The sequence below is a fragment of the Ornithorhynchus anatinus genome, chromosome 1 (assembly GCF_004115215.2).
Source record: "Ornithorhynchus anatinus isolate Pmale09 chromosome 1, mOrnAna1.pri.v4, whole genome shotgun sequence".
NCBI classification, from domain to species: domain Eukaryota; kingdom Metazoa; phylum Chordata; class Mammalia; order Monotremata; family Ornithorhynchidae; genus Ornithorhynchus; species Ornithorhynchus anatinus.
This window is the reverse complement of record NC_041728.1, coordinates 116664238-116691180: the sequence shown is the minus strand read 5'-3', so window position 1 is coordinate 116691180 and position 26943 is coordinate 116664238. Positions and strand designations below refer to the sequence as shown.

General features: G+C 41.3%; 1 protein-coding gene and 1 non-coding gene across 2 annotated transcripts in view; one reads left to right on the top strand and one right to left on the bottom strand.

Moving 5' to 3' along the window:
* Positions 1–26943, top strand: part of CLSTN2 (calsyntenin 2) — a 586341-nt gene that overhangs the window by 367515 nt on the left and 191883 nt on the right. The window contains exon 5 of the mRNA XM_039914124.1: positions 778–927. Coding sequence (XP_039770058.1) covers positions 778–927 — 150 coding nt within the window. The remainder of the gene's footprint in view (positions 1–777; positions 928–26943) is intronic.
* On the bottom strand, positions 8543–8680 carry LOC114817275. The gene has a single exon (XR_003765131.1). It is a non-coding gene; the product is annotated as a small nucleolar RNA SNORA7 (small nucleolar RNA).

Below are 26943 nucleotides of genomic sequence, written 5' to 3'. Positions count from 1 at the left end.
TTGGAAGGCAGCTTCTTGGCAAAGCAAGACATTAATCTCTTGCTGTAAAAACATTAACTGCAGATTAGGCATTTTTGTAGGTGTGCTTGGAGTGAGAAATGCATTTCAGCAAAAACACTTGGAATTAAAATGATGTCCTCATTAGTTTCAGAACTTTCTTCAGAACCATAAATGTAAACCTTTTCCAAAAGAGGTGACTAAGAAAGATCTTTCAATTTCCCCTTGAGAGGCATAATTCCTCTGTCACTATTGCAGGCGATCAGTCACCTCTATGTATCTGTCAGGATTGACAGGACATTTTTTGCTGATTTTATTTTCCCTTTGAAAGAACAGTGATGTATGTATATTACAAAAAAAGGCAGGTGAAACTGCTTGAGGATGAGTACTGAGAATGAAAAATACACTCACACCAAGAGTGTTTCACATAATCCAATTTAGAAATACTTTTTAATAGGATTGGCTTTCATGTAAGAGATCTATGGAAGACAGGGTATAGGTTGTGACTAACATTTGTGTTGTTTCTTGAAATACCTTTTCCCAGAGAAGGTTCTAATGCCATTTTAATGATGGAGAAGTAGAGGTGAAAACGTAGCCACAAAAAGATCGTAGAATTTCATCAGCAGATAAACTAAAAGATCAATGCTAATTTATCACATGTTCTGGAAAAAATGAGATTGGCGAAAGCAGGATGCTTGAGGAAAACTGCTCGAATTCTAGTCGGCTTCAAAGTACATAGACCCACCTTTAAAATGTTTTTCAAAATTTTATTTTCCTTAGGAAATATCAGAAACACGGAGAAGTTAAATTATGATAAGCAGCATCAGTATGAGATTATGGTCACTGCTTTGGACTGTGGCCAAAAGCGTGCAGCCGAAGATGTCTTGGTCCAAGTTGATGTGAAGCCAGTTTGCAAGCCAGGGTGGCAAGGTGAGTCATTCTTGAATTTGGCTGACTAAATGAGTTTTTTTTTCTGCCTTGCAGTAACGAGAACATCATGTGATTTGGGTGAAAATTAGTTATTTCTTAGCATTTTATTTAATCCAGGATTTAATTGAAAACAGAGTGATTACCCTAGGATACATCAGAGAAATTTCAGACTGTTGAGTTCAAAATGTGTCAGGAACAAGAGAAGGTCTCAGAAGTTGCTGCGCTTTTATTAAAGGAGAGCAGAAGGCTGGTAGCAGATGAACTGATAGATGGATCCAAAAGGGCAGGAGCTTGTAATGCCTCTTTTTTAACACCCATAAAAATGTGAACTGATAACTGGGAACCGAGGTTGGCAGTAATGAAGGAAGGGGAAAATATATGGGAAGGGGAGTAAACTTGGTCCAAGATAGATGAGCTAAACCTGTAAATTGCATTCATGTACATTAATGAAGAGTCAAATGACTGCCTGTGTTTCTGTCGGATCTCCTACCTACATCTCTGAAGACTTGGGAGTTTCTGTTGGTTTTATAAGAGCCAGCAACAAAGAGTATTTTACAAAGGGAAGATGACCTTGGGGATTATAAATCTCTGTGATTAATTTCCAAACTCAGGAAAAAAAAACTAGAAAAAAGAACCTTAAAATCACTCTGTCAAACCTACCGGAGAATTTTTCCAAACTCCTGGAATGATTGACCTTACACACCACTTGCCCTTATTTCCTCACCCCACTCTCTTCTTGATCTTCTGTAACTAAACCTTTGATGCCTGTAGCTAAGCTTTTTTGTGCAGACCACTTTAATAAGTGCTTGGGAGAGTACAATACAACAGATTTGGTAGACATGTTCCCTATGCACAGTTTACAGTCTAGAAGTTTACAGTCTAGAGGGAGTAGCTTACAGGCTTTAAGGATCACCGAGGATTAGCGAGAGGAAAGGAAAGTGCCCAGAGGTCCATTCATCATCATCATCATCATCATCAATGGTATTTTTGAGAACTTACTTTGTACTATTCGAAGTGCTTGAAAAAGTATAATATGCAACAGAGTTGGTAGAAACATCCCTTGCCCACAACATCTTTGCAATCTAGAGGGCCACAGACATTATTATGAATAAATATGATTCACAATATATAATGTATAGATATTTGCTATGGGGCAACAATCAAATGCCCAAAGGTCACAGATTCAAGTGCATAAACAATGCAGAGGGGAGAGAGAGCTGAGGAAAAGAGGGTTTGATCAAGGAAGGCTTCTTGGAGGAGGAGTGATCTCAATAAAATTTGAATATGGGGAGAGTGGTGGTATGATGTATAAAGAAGGGGAGGAAGTTCCAGGCCAGAGAGCGGATGGGGGGAAAGGATCAAAGTTGAGATAGATAAGATCAGGACATAGTGAGCAAGCTGGTGCTAAAGGAGCCACTGTGTGGGCTGGACTAGAGTAGGGGAATGAGATAGGTAGAGGGGCCAACTAAATGATTGCTTTAAAGGAGTTTCCGTTGACTATGGAGATGGATGGGCAACCATTGGAAGTTCTTGAGGAATGGGGAGACATGGGGGAAACGTGAGTTAATTTTTTTTTTTCCAAAAAATGGTCCAAGCAGCTGTGTTAAGAATGAACTGTAGTGGGGAGTTTGGATGGGGAGGAAAGGATGGATTTTTAGAATGTTATGAAGATAGAATCGACAGGATTTGGTGACACACTGAATATGTGGGTTGAATGAATCAAAGACAATTGTCCAGGTTATGGGCTTGTGAGATAGGGAGGTTCAGGTCTGTAATGTTGGGAAAGTCAGGAGGTGGACACGGATTGGGTGGGAAAATAAGTAAACATACTGTGGAGGTTCTCCAGAGTTTGGGATTAGTGATATGAGATTGGTTTGGGGGCAGGGGAGTAAAGGAGTTGAGTTCAGTAGAGAGGGTGGTGTTGAGGGTGTTGACTTCTACATCAAGAGAAGGTAGTTTGGGTATGGAGAACAAATAGAGCAAAATAGCTTTAAAATATTGGTTTCAAAAGATTGGATGTATCTGTGGGGAAAAGAAGAGATTTGCTGGGTGTTGGTGTCTGGGAAAGAGAGCAGGTGAGGTGTAGTCTGATAGAGGAATTTCAGAAGTAGTGTAGAGACTGTACAGTTACTAGAAATTATAAGATCAGGTGTGTGCCTGATGGGTGGGTGAGTGTGTGACGTGAAGTGGAACAGGAGGTCATTGGAATCGAGGAGTGAAAGGAGGTGGACAGAGAGAAGGTCATCAGGGACATCCACATGGATATTGAAGTCCCCAGAGATCAGTGTAGGGGTGCAGAATGAGAGAAGGGGTGTGAGCAAGGGATCAAAATGGATCAGAAACTTGGAAAAGGGGCCTGGGGGTTGGGGGAGAGGGAGACATAGATGACCATGAATAGGAATTGGAGGGGTGAGAGAAGCAGCATGGCTCAGTGGAAAGATCACGGGCTTGGGCGTCAGAGGATGTGGGTTCTAATCCCGGCTCTGCCACTCGTGTGCTGTGTGACCTTAGGCAAGGCACTTAACTTCTCTGTGCCTCAGTTACCTCATCTGGAAAATGGGGATTATGACTGTGAGCCCCACTTGGGACAACCTGCTTACCTTGTATCTACCTAGCGCTTAGCGCAGTGCTTATCGCATAGTAAGCACTTAAAATACCAAAATAATTATTATCATTATTATTTGGGCTTCAAAGGATGGGAAAGGGGGGATTGGGGAGGTGGGATGGTGTGAAAGCATTTTTGGGGAGTGAGAAGGAAGATGACTTCTCCCACTGTCTCATTAAGCTTTAAATATTGGGAGAAGAGACCACCACCCCCTCCCAACCCAGCCCCTGGAGAGAGCGTAATAGGGAGGCAGCCTCATGTGATGAAAGCCAGGTTCAGTAAAGTCAAGGAGGAGCAGTGATTGGGTCAGGAACAGGTCAGGGATGAAGTGAAGATTTCCCATGATGGGGCAGGAATTCCATAGGTATATCAGCAAAAGCTAACTTTTAGCACCAACAGAATAGCTGCATTCTAAGCACTTGCTTGGATTTGGCCGTTTAAAGATTTTTTTTCCCTTCTCTTGACACCTCACACCCAGTATTCATAATAATGGTACCTAATCAGTGATTACTTTGTGCCAAGGACTGTGCTAAACACTGGGACTGATATATATATATAATTCTATTTATATATCTATAACTCTATTATATTCATAATTGTATTTATTTATATTGATGCTATTGATGCCTGTTTATTTGTTTTGATGTCTGTCTCCTCCCTTCTAGACTGTAAGCCCATTGTTGGGTAGGAATTGTGTCTATTTGTTGCGGAACTGTAACTTTCCAATCTCTTGGTACAGTGGTCTGCACACAGTAAGCGCTCAATAAATACAATTGAATGAATATGAGGTAATAAGTCCCCATTCTGTTTGGGACTCACAGTCTGAGGGAAGGAGAACATATAATTCATCCCCATTTTACACATGAGGCAGGCAAATAGCAGAGTTGGAACTCTAACCCAGGTCTTTTGACTCCCAATCCTGTGCACTTTCCACTAGGTCATACCGGTGTGATCAGTAGTAAATTGGGCATAAGGATGACAGCGAGAGGGAAATGTTAAAGCAGCAAGAGACCTGGATAATGAACACCTCAATAACTAGTTCCTGAAGGATTAAGTCAGATTAAGTCAGATGTTTTGGAGTCTGGCAATAACTGAGCTAATATCAGACCTAATTTGACCAACATAGAGTAAGAGATTTCAGTGTAATAGCAGGTGCCCTTTATGTAGTTCAAATGCTCAAGGTAAAGTAATGAAGATTCAAGACACACTGAGTATGATTCAAGGGCATATTGGATCCTGTATCTAGATTCTGACTCCATCTGCACAACCAATAAAAATAGCAGAGCAAATAGGGTTCAACGGATCTAGGTCCCAGTCTAAACAATTTCCCCTTTAGGCAGAAGAGAGTTATAGTGCTGTTAGAGCGATCCATCCAATTCAGAAGCCATTTCTAAAGTCTCTTGAGACACAGTCTTTCACAGCAGTCATCGACCCCTTCCTTGATCTTTATTACCCTCCAAAGATGGAGAGAATATATATGTCAGTGTGCAGAAAAGAGGCTGCAGAAATGCAAATTTTGACAAAAGTGACAGACTAGAGTCAAGCAGGTGAAGGCTCGTGATGCTAGTTTTCCACTAATTAAAACCAAAGAAGAATGGATTTGTCATGTCCTATAACTTCTGCAGTTATTCAGACTTGAGTAGTATTCAGAAAATGATTCTAAGGAATATGATCTCTGATGGCTTCCATCTCCTAAATAATGACTGTAATGAAATGACGTAGGTGTTAGGAAAATATCTCATGAAAGTTAATTGTCTTAGAAAATAGATTTTTCTTTGGCTAGGGAAGCAGCATGGGCTTTTGGAAAGAGCACGGGGTTGGGAGTCAGAAGACCTGGGTTCTAAAGCAGGCTCCGCCACTTACCTGCTGAATGACCTTGGTCAAGTTACTTAACTTCTCTCTATCTCTGTTCTCTCATCTGCAAAGTGGGGATTCATTCCTTGTTCTCACTTAATAATAATAATGTTGGTATTTGTTAAGCGCTTACTATGTGCCGAGCACTGTTCTAAGCACTGGGGTAGACATAGGGGAATCAGGTTGTCCCACGTGGGGCTCACAGTCTTAATCCCCATTTTACAGATGAGGGAACTGAGGCACAGAGAAGTTAAGTGACTTGCCCACAGTCACACAGCCGACAAGTGGCAGAGCTGGGATTCGAACTCATGAGCCCTGACTCCAAAGCCCGTGCTCTTTCCACTGAGCCACGCTGCTTCTCCACTTCTACTTACTGTGAGCCCCATGTGGCACCTGATTATCTTGTATCTCCCAGTACTTAGTACAGTGTTTGGCACCTAGTAAGCACTTAAATACCACAATTATTATCATTATATTATTATTATAGACTGGGGAGGACCAAGGGTATTTAAACAGAGGCATAGCAGCCAGTTTTGCTTTCCTGACTCTGAACCAGCAGCAGGTAATCATTCAATCAATCATTAATATTTTCTGAATGTCTAATATGTGCAGAGCACTGAACTGAATGCTTTGGAGAGGAAAGTAGTGATAATGTACAGATCTTTACAATCTGGAGGGGCAGACAGACATTTACTGGAGGATCTTTACAATTTAGGGGGCAGACAGGCATTAAAATCAATTATACATAGGAGGAACTGATAGGATATAGATACATGCATAACTGTTATGGGTGGTTATGAAGAAATAAATACAGAATAACATGGTGCTGAAGTGCTCAAGTGGTAATTGGGCACCTTCCCCAAGAAGTCCCTACTCTCCAAATGGTCACATGTCAAAGAGATGCCACCAGCCCCTGTGGCTTCAGCTAAGAAAAGTGGAAGATACTTCAGGCAGAAGAAACTGGCTGAATGCAAGTGCTTGGTGGACTGGAATCTGCTAACCTTTGGCTTCTCTCATAAATGTAATACTATGCTTTGCTCAAAGCAAGTAAATGTAATTAAAAATATTAACCAGACAAAAGCATGATATGAAAATTATGTGAAATATGAATTGATTGAATATTTAGCATGGGTAAAAAAAACTGTAATAAGTGCTTTGGAGAGTACCTAAGAGTTGATAGAGAAATATTTCCTAATTGCTAAACAGTAGCAAGCCAAAACATGTGGTGAAAGCACGAGATCTGGCAGAAATTGTAGACAACAGCAGAGAGTTCGGGAGCATCTTTCTGGCTACAATCAACATTGCAGTTAAGCCATAATGGTCAAAAGTGGGAAGCTTCTTGTTTTCCTCAGGGTTTGTTCCATGTTTAATAATAATAAAAATAATAATAATGATGGCATTTGTTAAGTGCTTACTATGGGCAAAGCACTGTTCTAAGTGCCGGGGAGAGGGGGCAGGGGGGATACAAGGTAATCAGGTTCTCCCATGTGGGGCTCACAGTCTTAATCCCCATTTAACAGATGAGGTAACTGAGGCACAAAGAAGTTCATTCATTTAATCGTATTTATTGAGCGCTTACTGTGTGCACAACACTGTACTAAACACATGGAAAGTACAATTCAGCAACAGATAGAGACAATCCCTACCCAACAATGGACACACAGTCTAGAAGGGGGAGATACAGTGAGTAGTTTGGCATTAGAGAAGTAAAGTGAGTGTGCTGAACTGTAGAAAGAAATCAGGGAGATAAGATACAAGGTGATTGAGTGTTTTCAAGTGAAGAGTAAGGAATTTCCATTTAATGCAGAGGTGGACGGGCAATGAGTGAAGGTTCTGGAGGAGTGGGGAAACATTGACTGATTTTCGTCTTTGAAATATAATCCGGGTAGCAGAGTGAAGTATGGATTGCAATCTGGAGAGACAGAAGGGCGGGAGATCAGTGAGGAGTCTGATGTAGAAGTCTTAAGGCACTCTAGGATAAGAGTTTGGATCCGTATGGCAGGAGTTTGAATGTAGAGTAAAGTTAGCTATTATTAACTGAGTGCTGTAGACGTAAAGGCTCATAAAGAGTGCATCAGTGTGCTATTCACGCCCTATAGGATAAGGCCAGATTTGGGGACTTATTTTAAATTCCTGAATACCCACCATCCCTTTCAAAAGTGGGTCTCATTTCTTGACTCTGGTGGTAAGCCAATAGATCTGTAAATCTAGCCAAAAGAGGAATTAGCCTGTTGCCTGCCATCAACAAGGTAGGAGTTACAAAAGACTACATTTGCCTCAAAGCTGAACTCAAGCCTCTCAAACGGGCCAGAACAGGACTAAATATGGAGGGATGATTATCATTTTAGAGAACAAGCCTCTAAATGTTCATCCTAAAATCATGCTTGCTTTTGAAGCCTCTGCTCTCTACTTCCTGGCATAGAGACCTCTCTGGCATGCAGATCCTTTTTTGTTTTTTTAAACAACTCTCATCCAAAGCCAGTTCTTCCCCAACTTGAATGCATTTTATTTATTTCTCGTCCTTATATACATGACCCTGCATTTTTCATTCCTACGGACCTGTTTCCTGATAAGCACAATGGGAAAATTGTTCCTGGCTAGCGTCTGGAGATTTATTTTAATATTCATTGTTCTTTCAGTACTACCCTTAGTGAGGCCATCATTTTGACGTATGTTCAGAGTTTTGGAAAAGCACCCAGCAAATATGAATGTTCTTATCATTACCATTCTAAATTTCTTGTCCAGTCGTACATTTTAATTCATGAACTACGTTCATAGCATATGCACTCCAGTTAATTTCTCTGCAAGAATGTGGCCAGGGAATTTTATTGTTATATTTAAGTTACTGTTTATTGTTATATTGTACTCTCCCAAGTGCTTAGTATAGAACTTTGCACCCAGTAAGTGCTCAATAAATACCACCGAATGAATGATTTTGGTATTTCACTGTAATTTACTGTTATATCACTACACAGTAGTAGTCTTGTCTTATTTCGTCAAGTCGTTTCTGACCCGTAACGACACGATCATTCTGGTAGTGTATCCATAGAGTTTTTGTGGTCAAAATATGGAAGTGGTTTACCATTGTTACCCTCTGCGCAGTAAACTTGTCTCTGTCATCAACTCTTCTCCCATGCTGCTGCTGGGTGAGTTTTGACTTGAAGCAGCTTGCCTTCCACTCGCTAGCCACTGGCCAAGCTAGGAATGGAATGGATAGGCCTCTGCCTGACTCTCCCTCCCATAGCCGAGACTGGTAGAGTACTGGAAAATCTCCAGGTGTGACCCTGAGAGGGGAGCACAATAGTAGTATTGGTAGAAAATTCTTCTCTCTCCTGCCCTCCTTACCTCCCTTTATCTCTCTGATTTGACTCTCTTGGTTCATTTGGACATCTGAATGCTGAAGTTCAGTCTCCGGCCTCTTGTTTGTAGGTTGCAGTTCCCCTGAAGTAAAGATGAGTTGCAGTATTTATTCACTCTGTCAGCTTAGCATATGGCAAACAATTCCAATTTTAGGTGAAGGAATAGGTAACTCTGTTGTAAACCAAGCCACTCCATATCTGTTAAAATATTAGCATTTACTTTATGGATGGTCACAATGGCAAAAATAAATCACGGTGAAAGCAACCAGGAACATAAATATTCTTCCCCAGAACTGATCCGAAGATATAGTGATCTAATGCTGAAAGGCAGAATGTAGAACCCTAGATTCCATGGGTTGAGGGCAGAGGAGCAAGCTGAGGTAAAGATCCAATAGGTACTCAAGGTGACACACCTGAGTCTCAAGAGGCAGTAGTACTCTCCATCACCATTTTACAACACAGGTAAAATCCCATTACTGTGCTAAGTCTACACCTTTTACTTTCCTGGATTGGAACCAGATGTTCAGCCCAAGTAATACTACCAGTACTAGAGGGAAGCAGTGTGGTCTAGTGGATAGAACACGGGTCTGGGAGTCAGAACGCCCTGAGTTCTAATGACAACTCTGCCATTTGTCTACACTGCGACCGTGGGCAAGGCACTTTTAACTTCTCTGTGTCTTATTTACCTTATCTGTACAATGGGGATTAAGACTGTGAGCCCAATGGGACTGTGTCCAGCCAGATTAACTTGTATCTACTCTAGTGCTTAGAACAGTGCTTGACATAGAGTGAGTGCTTAACAAATACCATCATCATTACTATTCTTATTATTAATCCTGCATCTTTTGTGCCCCTTCTCCATAGCCTATGGACTTCAATTTCTACCCTTTGGACACTTGGTATTCATCCAACCAATTCACACAACACTTCTGTACCTATTTGTGATTTATTTACCTAGTAGAAGCAGTGTGGCATAGGAGAACACAGGCCTAGGAGTCAGAAGGTCATGGGTTGTAACCCCAGTTTCTCCACTTGTCTGCTGTGTGACATTGGGCAAGTCACTTCACTTCTCTGGCCACAGTTATCTCATCTTTAAAATGAGGATTGAGACTGTGAGTCCTAAGTGGGACAGAGACTGTGTCCAACCTGATTTGTTTGTATCCACTCCAGTGCTTTGAACAGTGCCTGGCACATAGTAAGCGTTTAACAAATACCATCATTCTTGTATTAATAACTGTCTCCCCATCTAGCCTGTAAGCTCTTTATGGGCAAGGAACAACTCTACCAACTCTGGTGAATTGTACTCTCCCACGTGTTTAGTACAGTGCTCTGCACACAGTAAGCTCTTATAGAAACCATTGATTGATTCAAGTGGAAAGGGGATTAGATTGGTCAAGTCCCTGAGGGCAGGGACCATATTTTACAAGTCTATTGTACTTTCTCAAGTATTTAGTACAGAGCACTGTACAGGCAGACACTCAATAGATTCTATTGATTGACTGAGAGGAGCCAGTTCTAGAAAAGAAACAATTCCCTTTACCCTCAGTGTTGCAAGTGGTGGTCCCAGAAAAGAAATAGTCCCATGTGGGATGGGATCTGTGTCCATCCTGATTATATCTACCCCAGAGCTTAGTACAGTTCCTGGGTCATAGGAAGCCCTCAACAAATACCACAATTATTAGAAGTGCTGCTGAACTTTACCCTGTATTTTCCTCTTCAGCTTGACTGAGATGAGTGGAGAAAGCTGAGCAGAATAGGTAAAGCTCAAAGTGTAGGGAGAGAATGGAAGCCATACAAAGTCAAAAACTGGAAAACCTTATTTCTCTCTATCCCTTCACCAGCCTGTCCCTCCCATACTTTTAACTGTTATCATTGTCTTATGCTGTCGAGTCGTGTCTGAACCATAATGACGCCATAGACATATCTTTCCCAGAGCACCCCATTTCCATCTGCAATTGTTCTGATAGCATATCCATAGAGTTTTCTACTCACTTTATTTATTCCTTAACTCCTGCTCCCATTTTTACCTCATTTCTCCCCAACTAGTGTGTTCTGTAAGACTCATCTCCATTTAACAGTTTGGAATGGGAGGGCCAATGTTCATCCCCCCTCCCAGCCCCACAACACTTATGTACATATCTGTAGTTTTTTTAAATTTATATTAATGTCTCTGTGTCCCCCCTCTAGACTATAAGCTCACTGTGGGCAGGGAATTTGTCTGTTTATTGTTGTACTGTACACTCCCAAGTACTTAGTACAGTGTTCTGCTCACATTAAGCGCTCAATAAATATGATTGAATGAATGAATGAATAAATCCATTAATCAGTGGTATTAATTGAGCATTTACTATATACAGACCATTATCCTAAATGTTTGGAAGAGTGCAGTACAATGGAAGCGTAGACATGTTTCCTGCCCACAAAGGGTTTAAAGTCTGGAAGAGGCAGCAGACAACAAAATTAATTATGGACAGATAAGTAGTGTTGTGGGGTTGCAGGTTGGGAGAAATGCTTAAAGGGAACAGATTCAAATGCATCATGACACAGAAGGGAAAGGGAGTATAGGAAGTGAGGGCTTAGGGAAGTCCTATTGGAGGAGGTGTAATCTAAATAGGGCTTTGAATGTGATCTGTTATATTTGAAGAGGGAGGGGGTTCAAGGCCAATGGGAGGGTGTGTGTAAGGGGTTGGTGGTTATATAGGTGAGACTGAGGTACAGGTTGGCTTTAGAGGAGAGAAGAGCATGGGCTGGGTTGTAGTAGGTATTCAGTGAGGTAAGGTAATAGGGAGAGAGCAGATTGAGTGCTCTACAACTGATGTAAAGGAGTTTCTCTTGATGTGGAGGTGAATGGACAACTACTTGAGGTTCTTGAGGAATGGGGAGATATGGCCTGAACTGTTTTTCACATAAATGAACCAGGCAGCAGAGTGAAGTTGGACTGCAGAGGGGAGAGACAGGAGACAGGCAAGTCAGCGAGGAGCCTGATGCAGTATTCAAGAGGTGATAGGATAAATGCTTGGACCAGCCCAGTATCAGTTTGGGTAGAGAAGGATGGGCAAATTTTAGTGGTGGTAAGAACCTTAAAACCAACAGGATTTGGTGACATTGAATATGTGGTTTGAATGAGACATGTCAGGGATAATACTAAGGTTCTGGGTTTGTGAAACAGTGAGACTATGAGCCTGTTGTTGGGTAATGATTGTCTCTGTTGCTGAATTGTACTTTCCAAGCATTTAGTTCAGTGCTGTGCACACATAAAGCGCTCAATAAATATGATTGAATGAATGAATGGTGTGGTCTCTAGTAATGGGAAAGACAGAGAATACAGGATTTGAGTGGAAAGATGAGTTCTGCTTTGGACATGGTAAGATTTTGTCAGGACAACCAAGTACAGATGTCTTGAGTGGCAGAGGGAAATGAAGGTCTGCAGAGGAGCTATTTACTGATGACTTACATAAATCATATTTATTTTTATGGTCTTTATTAAGTGCTTACTATGTGCCTTACACTGTATTAAGCACTGGGGTAGATACAAGTTAATAAGGTTGGACACAATACTTTTCTGACATGGCTCACAGTCTTAATCCCCATTTGACAGATGAGGTAACGGAGGCACAGAGAAGTTAAGTGACTAGCTCAAGGTCACACAGCAGACATATGACAGAACTGGGATTAGAACCCAGATCCTTCTGACTTTCATTCAGGCCCATGCTCTATCCACTAGTTATTATATACTTACTATGTGCAGAGCACCTGGGAGAGTACATTATAACAGAATTAACAGTCACATTCCCTGCTCATAGCAAACTTAAAGTCAAGCGGGGGATACAGGCATTAATATGAATAAATAAGTGATTTATAATGAATATATTATTTAAAGATATGTACATAAGTGTTGTGGGATTGGGAGTGGGGAGAATATCAAGTGTCCAAAGGTCACAGATTGAGGTCCATAGATGATACAGAAGGAAAAGTGAGCTGGGGAAAAGAGGGTTTAGGGCTTAATCAGAGAAGGCCTCTTGGAGGATATGAGACCTTAGTAATACCTTGAAGGTGGAGAGAGTGGTGCTCTGGCATATATGGAGAGGGAGGGAGTTCCAGGGGGAGGATGTGGGAAAGGGGTCAGCAGTGAGATAGATGAGATTGGGGCACAGTAAGTAAGCTGGCGCTAGAGGAGTGGAGTGTGTGGGCTGGCCTGTAGTAGGAGTCTAGTGAGGTGAGGGAGTGCTTTAAACCCAGTGGTAAGGTGTTTCTGTTTGATACGGAGGTGGATGGGCAGCCACTGGAGATTCATAATAATAAAAAAAAAATAATGTCATTTGTTAAGTGCTTATGTGCCAGGCACTGTACTAAGCACTGGGGCAGGTACAGGCAAACTGTGTTGGTCACAGTCCCTGTCCCACACAGGTCTCACAGTCTTAATCCCCATTTTACAGATAAGGTAACTGAGTCACAGAGAAGTGAAGTGACTTGCCCAAGGCCACACAGCAGATGAGTGGTGGAGTCAGGATTAGAACCCATGACATTCTGATTCCCAGGCTCTAGGCACCGAGCTATGCTGCTTCTCTGGTTAAGGAGTGGAGTTATGAACTAAATGTTTCTGTTGATAATTGGTTTGGGCAGCAAAGTAAGGATTGGAGTGGGAAGAGACAGGAGGCAAGAAGTTCAGCACTGCAGTAGATGCAATAATAAAGATAGGATGGGATGAATGCTTGGCTCAGCATGAGAGCAGTTTGGTTAGAAAGGAAAGGGTGGATTTTAGCAATGTTGTGAAGGTAGAACGGATGGGATTTGATAGATTGAATATGTGGATGGAATGAGAGAGACGAGTTGAGGACAGTGGCAAGGTTATGGACTTGTGAGGTAGAGAGGATGCTGTTGTCTATAGTGATGGGAAAAAAAATCAAGGGGAGGACAGGGTTTGCATGGGAAGATAAGGAGTTCAGTTTTGGATATGTTTAATTTGAGGTGTTGGCCAGGCCTGTCTTAAAGTCAGGAGGAAATGAGAGATTACAGGGAAGGAGAGAGGTCAGGGCTGGAGACGTAGATTTGGGAATCATCTGCACAGAGATGGAAATTGAAGCCATGAGAGCAAATGACCAAGGGAATGGGTGTAGAGGGAGAATAGAAGCTTACTGTGGCAGAGCATTGTACTAAGTGAATGGGGGATGAAGACTATGAGGACAATGATGGTGTGGATAACAAATGAGCTAAAATATGAAATTACTTTGTGCTCTCTAAGAAAAAAGGTACTATATGAATCAAAGGTATCATTACTTTTGATAATTTCTTTCTACAGAATAAAGTTTTTTCAACTTAATTCCAAATTTTAAAATAAATGAGCTATTGGCTATAATTGGGGAAAATAATTATTTAAGCAAATGTTTTAAAACATAAATTTAACACAGAGTTGTTACATTGCTAATAATGCAATAATGATAATAAAGGCATTTGTTAAGCACTTACTGTTTGCCAAACACTGGTCTAAGGACTGGGGTAGATGCAAGCTAATCAGGTTGGACACAGTTCCTGTCCCACATGGGGCTCACAGTCTTAATCCCCATTTTACAGATGAGGTAACAGAGACAGAGAGAAGTTAAGTGACTTCCCCAAGGTCACAAAGTGTGATCATCTATTTCAGGAAACTATTAAGGCATAACTATTTAACCCTTTTATTATTTGTCCAGCCTATCGGTCATACCTGGAGAGTTTCCAGTACTCCACCAGTCTCGACTAAGGGAGGGAGAATCAAGCAGAGGCCTGTCCATTCCATTCCTAGCTTGGGCAGTGGCTAGCGAGTGGAAGGCAATCTGCTACAAGTCAAAACTCACCTGTGCTGGGCAGCAGGGGCCTGGGAGAGAGTCGAAGGCGGAGACTCAGGTTTACTGCGTGGAAGGAGGCAATGGTAAACAGTTTCTCTATTTTTACCAAGGAAACTCTTTTGAATACACTACCAGAACAATTGCAGATGGGTGGGGCGTTCTAGGAGAAATGTGTCCATTGGAGTCACTAGGGCCTGGCACAACTCGAAAGCATAAGACAACGACAACAACAACAAGAAGCCATCAGATTTAGAGAGAAGAAGATCATTGGTTACCTTAAAGAGGGCTGTTCCTGTGGAGTGAAAGGGGCAGAAGCCAGATTGGAGGGAATCTAGGGGAGAATTGGAGGAAAAGAATTGGAGACAGCAGGTGTGTCAACTCTATCTCTCTCAAAAAGTTTGGAGAGAAATGGTAGGAGGGAAATGGGGCGATAACAGGAGGGAAGAGTGGGGTCAAAAGAGTTTTCTTTTTAGGATAGGGGATACTTAGGCATGTTTGAAAGCAGTGAAATCATCCATGTCAGAATGGTAGTTGAAGCTGTGGGAACAATGGATTTTCCAAGAGAGTAGGTATAGATGGAGAACAGAAAGGGACCATTAAGGCTCAATTATTCTATGTTTCTCTTGCATTTCTAAATTTGGAATCTACATGCTTTAAAACTCTGATTTAGAAACACACTTTGCACTTAATGTTTGCTTTTTTCTTTGAAAATAATAATCTGCAAAGATTCCCTATGAGACATTCCTAATTAATTTAGCAACCAATAAAAAGAATAGTAATCCATTGACTTAGTTTTGCTACTGTACAACTGGATGTATAGTTTTGCTTCAAATAGGAAGGACAAAGTTATATGCAGCAGATTCTTTCCAACCCTAATCAGCTGAATAAGTGATGTTTTCTCTTATGTTCATTCACCCATGGCCTGTTTGTCTCCTAATTGCATGTTATCAAGTACAACCTAATTACAAGTCCCCAGCTGGCATTCAATCACACATTGCAAATCATAAGGCATCACTTCAGTTTCAGTGTTTTCTGATTATCAGAGCTATTTACACTTATTAGATACTTATTCTCAGTTGTTTAATGTAAAGGGGACCCTCTTAACAACAAAAAGAGAGAATTGGTAACTTGCCTCTGTGGCCCTCAACTTCTAGTTTGGAATTTCACCCAATGTAAAAATTTGAATTTGAAATTTGTTTCTTTTTAAGCAAATGTCTCTCTTTCATGGCTTCTTAGGGCTAAAGTTATAAAAGTGATAAGTGGATGCTCAACCTAAGAAGTCCCTACAATATTAAGAACCACAATATAATGCGAAAATATAAGAATAGTATCATATAACTTGGCCATGGAATTACAACAGGAAATACTAAGTAGTCATGATAGCTTGCCTTTTCTGAATCTTTTAAACACTTGGACTATTAAAATTTCACCTGAAAATCTCTTTTGAAGAGAACGTGTCTTTTGTAGAATAATTATGGTAATAATAATAATGGTATTTTAGCACTTATTATGTGCCAAACACTGTTCTAAGTACTGGGATAGATACAAGGTAATCAAATTGGACACAGTCCCAGTCCCACATGGAGCTCACCGCTGCAATCCCCATTTACAGATGAGGTAACTGAGGAACAGAGAAGTTAAGGTCACATAGCCCAAGGTCACATAGCAGAGAAAGGGCAGAGCTGGGATTAGAACCCACGACCTTTAACTCCCAAGCCTGTGCTCTTGCCACTAGGCCATACTGCTTCTCATAGGAGATCATACTGGAAGAGAAAGAAATAGATATGAGCATTAGACATTCTGAATTTATTTTTAAGCTTCTGATTAGGTCTAACTGGATGGTTGAACATAGGTGTTCTCTTTTCAGAAGATTTATGAAAGAGAATCTTTGAATCCTGGGCTCTTATTAAAAATATAAAACACCAAAAGCCAATTTCATTCTAGTGATTGAGGTCCAACATTAAAAGAAAAAGTGAACTAAGTTCAGCAATATGCCAAGTGCTATCATGGATTATATCCCCATACTGAAAAGTGAAGGGAGAATTTAGTATTCTTCAACAGCCAGCCTGCCAGGTAGAAAATAGCACAGGTCCCAAGATCACCTTCAACTTCACCTTCAGGCTGCCAAAAGTCCAATCAGTTATTGATCAAGTAAACCAAAAAGCAAGAATCATGTTTTACTGCCTTGGAGAGGATTGATTACAAATCCCTGAGGATATAAACCTCCACAGCCATAAACATTTAGTTGGCAAGGTAGCATGAAGTCACTTTTGAATCTGTGTGTTTGTGTATGGGCATGTAAGGTTTTATTTGCAGAAGGTTCAGCATGTTTAATAACATGAAGAGAAAAGTGTTTTATAATACTCAACTTGAACCTCCTCTTCTACAAGTTCGAGGCTGCTAAAGCTAAGCCAGTCAGCCGTTCCTTCTTCTCCCCTGGACAGCCCTGCATCTCTTTCAAAGACAGTGCCTGTTCAGAGAAGCAGTGTGACTCAGTGAGAAGCAGAGTGGCTTACTGGAAAGAGCACGGACTTGCAAGTCAGATGTCATGGGCTCAAATCCCAGTTCAGCCACTTGTCAGCTGTGACTTTGGGCAAGTCACTCAACTTTTCTGTGCCTCAGATACCCCTCTGTAAAATGGGATTTAAGCCTATGAGCCCCACATGGGACAACCTGATCACCTTGTATCCTCCGCAGCGCTTAGAACAGTGCTTTGTGTATAGTAAGCGCTTAACAAATTCCATCATTATTATTATTGTTATTAATCAGAGGAGAGAATTCCTGCAGACTACCTACAATCTGTATTCTTCAGTTATGAGAAGAAAGAGGAAGTACTTGAGCAGCGTTGGTTTGTGGGGATGAAACAGTTTGCTGGTGCAAGACAGGAGCACAGATAAAGTGGAGGGCTCCCACCATATAATAATAATAATATTTGTTAAGCACTTACTTTGTGCCAAACATTGTTCTAAGTGAAGGGGTAAATAAAAATTAAGCAGGTAGGACACAGGCCCTGTCTCACCTGGGGCTCAGTCTTAATCCTCATTTTACAGATGAGGTAACTGAGGCCTAGAGAATTTAAGTGAATTCCACAAGGTCACGCAACAGACACATGGTGGAGCTGAGATATATCCATGGTTATCTTGGGACTCCCCTTGAAATTGTCCATAGGGTGTCTGGGGGATCCATACTGAAGGGTTTTGAATTGCTTTTTGATTCTGTGGCAACAGCAACCCTCCCACATCCTCTCTCTTCCTCCTCGTCAGGGAATTTTTCTCATGGGATCCATTAAAAGATTTTTATAATCCTCATCCTTGCCTCCAAACCATTTTCTCCCCCATGCTAGTCCCTGTTGGAGCAATCAATAAGAAGAATACTAATAATGCTCTTCCTTCTCAATGTCATTCATTCATTCAATCTAATTTATGGAGCACTTACTAATAGTCTTAATAATTATTGTGGTATTTGTTAAGCACTTACTTTGTGACAAGCACTGTTCTAAGCACCGGGTAGATACAAATTAATCAGATTGGATATAGTCCCTGTCCCACAAGGGAGCTTACAGTCATAGTCCCAATTTTCCAGTTGAGGTAACTGAGGCACAGTGATGTAAACTGACTTGCCCAAAGTCACATAGCAGTCATGTGTTGGAGCTGGGATTAGAGCTCTGACACACAAGCCAAGGCTATTTCCACTAGGCCAAGCTGCTTCCATGGGTATGCTGTGTAGAGCACTGTACAATGTGGTTGGGAGAGTACAACACAACAATGAACAAACATATTCCCTGCCCACAAACCAGTTTAGAGTCGAGGGGGAACTTCATGTAAACCTGCAGAAATTTGCATGTGAAGAGTGATTTAATACAGGAGAATCCTAAGAGCTCTCAAAGCTGTCTTGAGACTCATCACCATTGGCTTTAAAGCACTCAATCACCTCGCCTCCTCTTACTTCATCTTGTTGCTCTCCTACTTCAACCCAGCCCACTCACTTTACTCTTCAAACACCAACCTACTCTCTGAACCTTGATCTCATCTATCTCATCACCAACCTCTTGCCCACATCTTGCTTCTGGCCTGGAACTCCCTCCCTCTTCACATCCGACAGCCACTCACTCTCCCGACCTTCAAAGCCTTATTGAAGGCATATCTTTTCCTGAGGTCTTCCCTGGCTAAGTTCTCATTTCCTCTTCTCTCACTCCCTCTTCTGCCTCCCGTTCTTGACAGTAACCTTGCTCTGGGCAGAGAATATGTCTAGCAACTCTGTTATATTGTACTCTCCCAAGGACTTAGTACAGTGTCCTGTATGCAGTAAATGCTCAGTAAGTATGATTAATTGAATTAACTGAATCAGCATACTGGGCTTAGTGAGCCACTGGACTGCTCCAGGAATGTCATTGCTTTTCTTCTTAACTGCAAACCTAAACCCTCAAATTTGAGTGCACATGTTTCTCTCCCAAATATTGTATTTCAAACATTATGATTTGAAAGCTTATGTTTTCATGTTATTATTTTGGGAAAAGGGAGGGGTTGGTGGCCTATCTGAATAATGAGCTTGTTTACTGGTTTGAAACAAATGAAGTTTTTATAGAGCAAGGAAAAATGCAGTGATAATTGGACATATTAATGGAATTTTCTGCATGCAACTGAGTAGGTATTATGCTGCAATGGATGATTGTTTAATTCTGCCCTGTTCAACTAATGAGACTGTCAAAGCAATTTTCCTGTAAGACTGAAGCCGTCTACACAAAATGTAGAAAGGTGATGGATGAAAATTGCACAATTCCACCACAGGGTCTTCCCTGCCACTCAGTAATCTCTCTAAGCTCATCCAGTTTCTAGTCAGGGGATGTGCTGGAAGCAAGCTGAAGCAGTTTGAACATATATTTGAAATTTTGCCCTTAGTTTTTTATGGCTAGTATGACCTTTCAAGAGTTCTACACAAGCACAACCACTAACTTGTGTTGAAATATTATCCTAAGGTAGTTTTGCTATCTTGGCCAAATAAATTTATAAATAATACTTAGTTAACCCTGGAAATATCATTTTAAGATTCCCCAGAGTTAAGCTGGAAGTAGTTACTTCTGATGTTAATTTGCACTTACTATGTTCTAAACTCTGTGGTAGATAAAACCATAACAGAAGAGGATGTAGCCTCTGCTCCTAAGTGAGGGTTTGCTATCTAGATAAGGAGATAAAAACAAAGGTAACAATGAATTGCAAACAATAACCACACCTGGCCTAATGGAAAGAGCAGGGGTCTAGGATTCAGAGGACCTGGTATCTTCTCCCGAAGCTGCCATTATTCTGCTGTATAACCTCCTATTTAGACTGTGAGATTGTTTCTAACCTGTTTATCTTGTTTGTGCTACGGCATTTAGTTCACTGCCTGGCATATAGTAAATGTTAAACAGTTACTATAAAAACAAGATACATCAAAGCCCAAGGCAAGTAAACAAACAATTCTTTTTATAATGCTAAGTGCTCATTACAGTGTTATACACAAAGTAAATACCCTTGGTGGTTGATTGATTGACTGTGTTCTTAGAGGCCGGAGTCTTCAGATCCCCATAGCTTGAGGCAACGGTCCATAACTGCCAACTAAAATTATTAAAGTGTCACCCTCTGCTTTATGCTGGTGCTGGGTACTTTATATCACTTGTTTTCATTTATAAATCCCATATACTAAAATTAAAATCTTAGCCCCTTGAGGTGAAAATGGATAGCTTTGCTATGAGAGTCAATGAAATTGTTATTATTTAATAAAATGGGCTAATACAGTGGATAGATTGATTTATTACCTAGCATGTGTCATTTATATCCCCCTAAGTACAGTCCTTATCCTTTAAGAAGAATACTAATGTTTTGGTCAAATGCATAGATTTTAACATCACTTTCTGGAAGAACAAGACTTCAATCTATGTTTATGTATACAGGTTAACATCAAGTTGTATCAAATGTGCTTCATGACATTCAATTTGTTTCCTCAGTGGTGTATATTATATGCACTAAAAATGTTTTGAATCTTTGTATGAGTAGAAGAGAGCTTACTTTGTCATTAATTTTATATTGCATAAATAGTTACTCCAGAGGGTCATTGATTTCCTACTCTGAAGGGCTTTGGGGTGATTTCTGCTTTGGTTAGCTTAGGGGCAAAATCTGAACTCTACATCTTTCTTAAAATATTTTAAAACCCTAGGGGACAATAAAAGTAAAATGTTATTGTCTGTAAAACATTTTACTCAAAGAGAGCACCAAGAATAAAGAATAGTTTTGTCAACAGCATGTTGTCTATCGAAAGGTCCATCTCAGCAATTCAGAATCTTATGTTATTTGCCCTGGTGGTGCCTTGCACAGTTCTTTATTGCTTGGTTTCACAGCTCCCCAAATAAAATGAAATTGAGCAGAAACGAAATACCCATACCCCAGTGCTTGCCCATTTTTCTCTGCATCAATCAGGAACTCCCTACTCTTTCCTTTAAGGCAATCCTTCATCTCTATCCCTTTTTCTTATCCACTCACTTCTCCCACTATCCCATAACAAGCACTTTTCTTCCCTCCCAAGCTCCATTGCCATTTTAACCTATTATCTACTCTCCCACCTCTGACCCTTTGCCCAAGTCCATCCCCCTACCTGGAACTCCCTCCCAATTGAATTCTGCAAGATCACTCCTCCCCATTTCTAAAATCCTCCTGTAATGCTACACCCTCTGGGAAGTAAACAACTCATATTAAAGAGTTATAATTATTTGTTAATATTGTACATCCTCTCCCTACATTATATCACCTCTTCTCTAGACTATCAGCTCATTGTGGGCAGCGATTGTCTCTATTGCTGTATTGTACTTTCCCCAGTGCTCCGTGCACAACAGATTGCTCAATAAATATGATTGAATGAATGAATAAATTTGGGAAGGAGGATGTGTTAGGGCCCAAGGAAGGTGATTTGGAGGAGAACATGAGTGGACTTCTGGTCTTGGTTGGTGAACTAGCCAGAAGTCAACGGATGATTTCCTAGCAACTGTTTTTAATTCTCTAGACACAATTCAATCTCTCATTTGATTTTTCCACAGACTGTTCCTCCAGAAAGAGAATCAGAGATTTCTTAAACTGACATGCAGTTGGGTTGATGCTGTGATACCCAATAAAATTAATTTTATTTGTCAGCCTCTTTGTGCTATTTAATGGAAGGGCTGATTAAACCGGAAGGCTATTAAGGTTTGTTCACGGATGTAATTATTTTAGTGCTGACTCAGAATTCTGTTTTAAGTAGATCTGTGGGGGATCCCCGATTCAGAATCTATCAAGACAGCCTAACTCTTAAAGATCCAAGAAACTTTAGGAAGAGGAATAAGAAAAAAAAACAGGAAAAACAACACATTTAATTCAGTTATTCATTGGCTCATTTATGCTATTAGATATCAAATGTCTTTCACTCAGTTCAAAGAGAGCAGATCTTAAGATGAACAGGAAATGTTTGCCTTTTTTTCAGACATTTTCCCCTGGCCTTGTGCAGCACTTCTTTCCTTCAGGGTATCTTTCCTGCCTTCAGTAAATAAATCAGTGTTCTTTATTGAGTGCTTACTGTGTGCAGAGCACTGAGCACTCAGGAGAGTTTGATAAGGTTGGTAGCATGATCCCTGCCTTCAAGGATCTTGGGTTTTAATTAAACTTTGTCACAACACTTGGGAAACTACTGTGAACTCCTATAAGGCAGAGCTCCATTCTTGATAATGATAGTATCTGTTAAGCACTTAATATGTGCCAAGCATTGTGTGAAACGCTGGGATAGTACAGGATATTGAAGTCAGACTCGGGGTTAAGGAGGACCGGCATTATAGTTCTCAAGACTTGGCTGACACTGCTTTTGCACCCAGCAAATTCTTCCCACACTGCATTGTGCTGTACCTAAACAGATGTATATTGTCAGAAGAACCTAATTATCTAACTATTTTCTATTCAAAACATGTAGGTAAAATATACATCACAAGAGAACTGATTTTTTTCCGCAAGATAGAAAGAATCAGCTTTGGGGATTAATAGGAGCAGAATTAATAGTCCTCTAGACTGCAAACTCCTTGTGGGCAGGGAGCAGAGAAGCAGCGTGGCTCAGTGGAAAGAGCACGGGCTTTGGAGTCAGAGGTCATGAGTTCGAATCCCAGATCTGCCACTTGTCAGCTGTGTGACTGTGACTGTGGGCAAGTCACTTCACTTCTCTGTGCCTCAGTTACCTCATCTGTAAAATGGGGATGAAGACTGTGAGCCCCATGTGGGACAACCTGATTCCCCTGTGTCTACCCCAGGGCTTAGAACAGTGCTCGGCACATAGTAAGCGCTTAACAAATACCAACATTATTATTATTATGTGTCTACCAACTTTGTTGTATTCCCCTGAAGAACAGTGCTCTGCACACAGTAAGCTCTCAGTCAATACTATTGATTGATTGATAACTATCATCAATTTATTCAATTGTATTTATTGAGCACTTACTGTGTGCAGAGCACTATACTAATGTTAGTAAGTGGCTGAAAACACTAAGAGTAATGATGATAATAATTGGGGTATTTGTTAAGTGCTTATAATGTGTCAGGCACTATACTAAGCAGTGGGGTAGATACAACAAAAATGGGTCAGATACAGTCCCTGTCCCACATGGGGCCCACAGTCTTCATCCCCATTTTACAGGTGAGGTAACTGAGGCCCAGTGAAGTGACTTGTCCAAGGTCAAACAGCTGACAGGTGAAGTCACAATTAGAACCCAGGTCCTCTGACTCCCTGATCTGGGCTCTTTCCACTAGGCCATACTGTTTCTCCAAACCCTTTTGAACTGTTGAGATCTTTCACTGTGCTTTTGCCCAGCAATCTTAAAGAAGCCTATCCAAGATGGCTAAAGCCCAGGCTGGTCACTCTCTTCCTGGTTTCTCAGAAGACCCATATTATTTGAATGTTGCTTAACATTGTGTTTATAACATGTTTTCAGTCTTTCTCATATAATAATAGTAATCATAGTATTTGTTAAGTGCTTACTACTTACCAAGCACTGTACTAAGCACTGGGGAAGGTACAAGCAAATTGGGTTGGGCACAGTACCTGTCACACATAGGCCTGTCCCACATAGGCCTCACAGCCCCAATCCCCATTTTACAGATGAGATAACTGAGGCCCAGAGAAGGGAAGTGACTTGCCCAAGGTCACACAGCAGGCAGGCGGCAGAGCTACGATTAGAATCCATGATCTTCCGACTCCCAGGCCTGTGCTCTATCCACTATGCCATGCTTCTCTGTTTAAAGTTTTGACACTTCATTTAACCCTTACAGAAAAACTCCTTGGGTAGTCTGTTGTCAGTCTTTCTTCTCATTTCCTGTTCATGTTTGCCAGTTAATTTGTGCTCCCCTTTACGTGAATGAGTCTACATTTTTCAAACTCACTTTCCAGCTCTTTGAGGGCAGGGAATGTGTCTAACAACTCTGTTATATTGAGTTCTCCCAAGTGCTTAGTACAGTAGTTTATACACAGTAATCACTCAATGTATATGATTGATGGGTTGATATTTACTTGGCTGGGTATGCAAGCATTCTTAAATTATAAAATAATTGTATATACTATTTTATCATTTTCTGTTTAAATATTATTTAGGATTATTTTGTTTTTGTTCTAAAATGCAGTGGTCAGCTTTCCAAGAATGTTGGAAAGATATCCAGTAATTTCTGACATTTTGAAATGAAGCCATGCAGTACTACTGATGATAGATGATGCAGCAGTGCTTTTTTTTTTTTTAATGTAATTTGTTAAGCACTTATTCTGTGCCTGACCCAGTTCTAGTTCTGGGGTAAATACAAGGTTGGACACTGCCATGTGCCATGTGGAGCTCTCATTCATTCATTGATTCAATCATATTCATTGAGCACTTACTGTGTGCAGAGCACTGTACTAAGTTTTTGGGACAGTACAATATAACAATAAACAGACATATTCCCTGCCCACAAAGAATTTATAGTCTAGAGGAAGCAGCATGGCACAGTGGATAGAGCATGGGCCTGGGAGTCAAGAGTTCTAATCCTAGCTCCACCACTTTGCTGTCTGGCCTTGGGCAAGTCACTTGACTTCTCTGCACCTCAGTAACCTCATCTGTAAAATGGAGAGAAAGAGTATGAGCTTCCTGTGGGACAGGGACTATGTCCAATCTGATTTACTTATATCCACCCCAGCACTTAGTACAGTGTCTGGCACAGAGTATGAACTTAAATATCATAATTATTATTATTATTGTTATTGTAACTAGAGGGGTGACAGACAATATAAATAAATTACAGATAGGTACATAAGTGTCGTGGGGCTGGGAGAAGGGATGAATAAAGAGAGCAAGTCTGGGTGACACAGAAGGGAGTAGAAGAAGAGGAAAGGGGACTTAGGGAAGACCTCTTGGAGGAAATGTGCCTTCAATAAGGCTTTGAAGGGGGGAAAGTAATTGTCAGATTTGAGGAGGGAGGGCATTACAGGCTGGAGACAAGATAAGGGTGTGGGGTCAGCAGCAAAATAGACGAAACTGAGATACAGTGAGAGTGTTGGCATTAGAGGAGCAAAGTGTGTGTGCTGGGTTGTAGTAGGAGAATAGTGAGGTGAGGTAGGAGGGGGCAAGATGATTGACTGCTTTAAAGCTGATGGTGAGGAGGCTTTGTTTGATGCTGAGGTAGATGGGCAACCACTAGAGTTTTTTGAGTGGGGAAATATGTCCAGATTTTTTTTTTTTTTTGGTAGAAAAATAATCTGGACAGCAGAATGAAGTATGGACTGGATTGGGGAAAGACAGAAGGCTGGGAGGTCAGCAAGGAGGCTGATACAGTAATTAAGGCACGATAGGATAAAAGATTGAATTAATGTGGTACTAGTTTGGATGGAGAGGAAAGGGTGGATTTTAGCGATGCTGTGAAGGTGGGACTGACAGGATCTAGTGATGGATTGAATATCTGTGTTGAATGAGACAGAGAAATCAAAGATAATGCCAAGTTTATGGGCTTGTGTGACAGGAAGAATGATGGTGCCGTCTACAGTGATGGGGAGGACAGGGTTTGGGTGGGAAGATAAGGAGTTCTGTTTTGGACATGTTAAGCTTGGTGTGTCAGAAGGACATCCAAGTAGAGATATCTTGAAGGCAGTAGAAAACGCACGACTGCCAAACGGAAGAGAGATCGGGGCTGGAGATGTAGATTTAGGTATCCTCCACATAGAGGTGGTAGTTGAAGCCATGAAAGTGAATGAGTTCTCCAAGGGAGTGGATGTGGCTGGAGAATTAGAAGAGATCTAGAAATGAATCTTGAAGGCCTGCCCCCCCCCCCCCGATTTAGGGGTTGGGAATGAAAAAGACTGAGAATTAGCAGCCAGAGATAAGGTGAACCAGGAGAGCATGTTTTTAATGTGGAGAAGAACCAAGAGACCACAGGAGAGCACATTCTTACTCCCCATTTTACCTAAGAGGTAATTGAGGCACAGAGAAAGGAAATGACTTGTCCAAGGTCACAGAGAAGACAAGGGGTGGAGCCAGGATTAGAACCTATGTATTTCTAACTACCAGGCCCATGCTCTCTCCACTAGGCCACAGAGGCCAGAGCCCCAGAAAGCTTTGTGATCATAATAATTATGGTATTTGTTAAGCCCTTACTAGGTGCCAGGCTCTATACTAAGTGATAATAATAATAATGTTTGTGTTCATTAAGCACTTACTATGTGCAGAGCACTGTTCTAAGTGCTGGGGTAGATACAGGGTAATCAGGTTGCCCCACGTGAGGCTCACAGTAACTCCCCATTTTACAGATGAGGGAACTGAGGCACAGAGAAGTTTAACTCCCATTCTCTCCTGGACCCCCTCCAATCTGGCTTCCGTCCCCTCCACTCTACCGAGACTGCTCTCTCTAAGGTCACCCATGACCTCCTTCTTGCCAAATCCAATGGCTCCTACTCCATTCTTATCCTCCTTGACCTCTCTGCTGCCTTTGACACTGACGACCATCCCCTCCTCCTCCATACCTTATCTCACCTTGGCTTCACGGACTCTGTCCTCTCCTGGTTCTTCTCTTACCTCTCTGGCCGGTCATTCTCGGTCTCCTTCGCTGGCGCCTCCTCCCCCTCCCATCCTTTAACTGTTGGAGTTTCTCAAGGGTCAGTTCTTGGCCCTTTTCTGTTCTCCATTTGCACTCACTCCCTCGGTGAACTCATTCGCTCTCACGGCTTTGACTACCATCTCTACGCAGATGACACGCACATCTACATCTCCGCCCCTGTCCTCTCCCCCTCCCTTCAGGCTCACATCTCCTCCTGCCTCCGGGACGTCTCCACCTGGATGTCAGCCCGCCACCTAAAACTCAACATGAGCAAGACTGAGCTC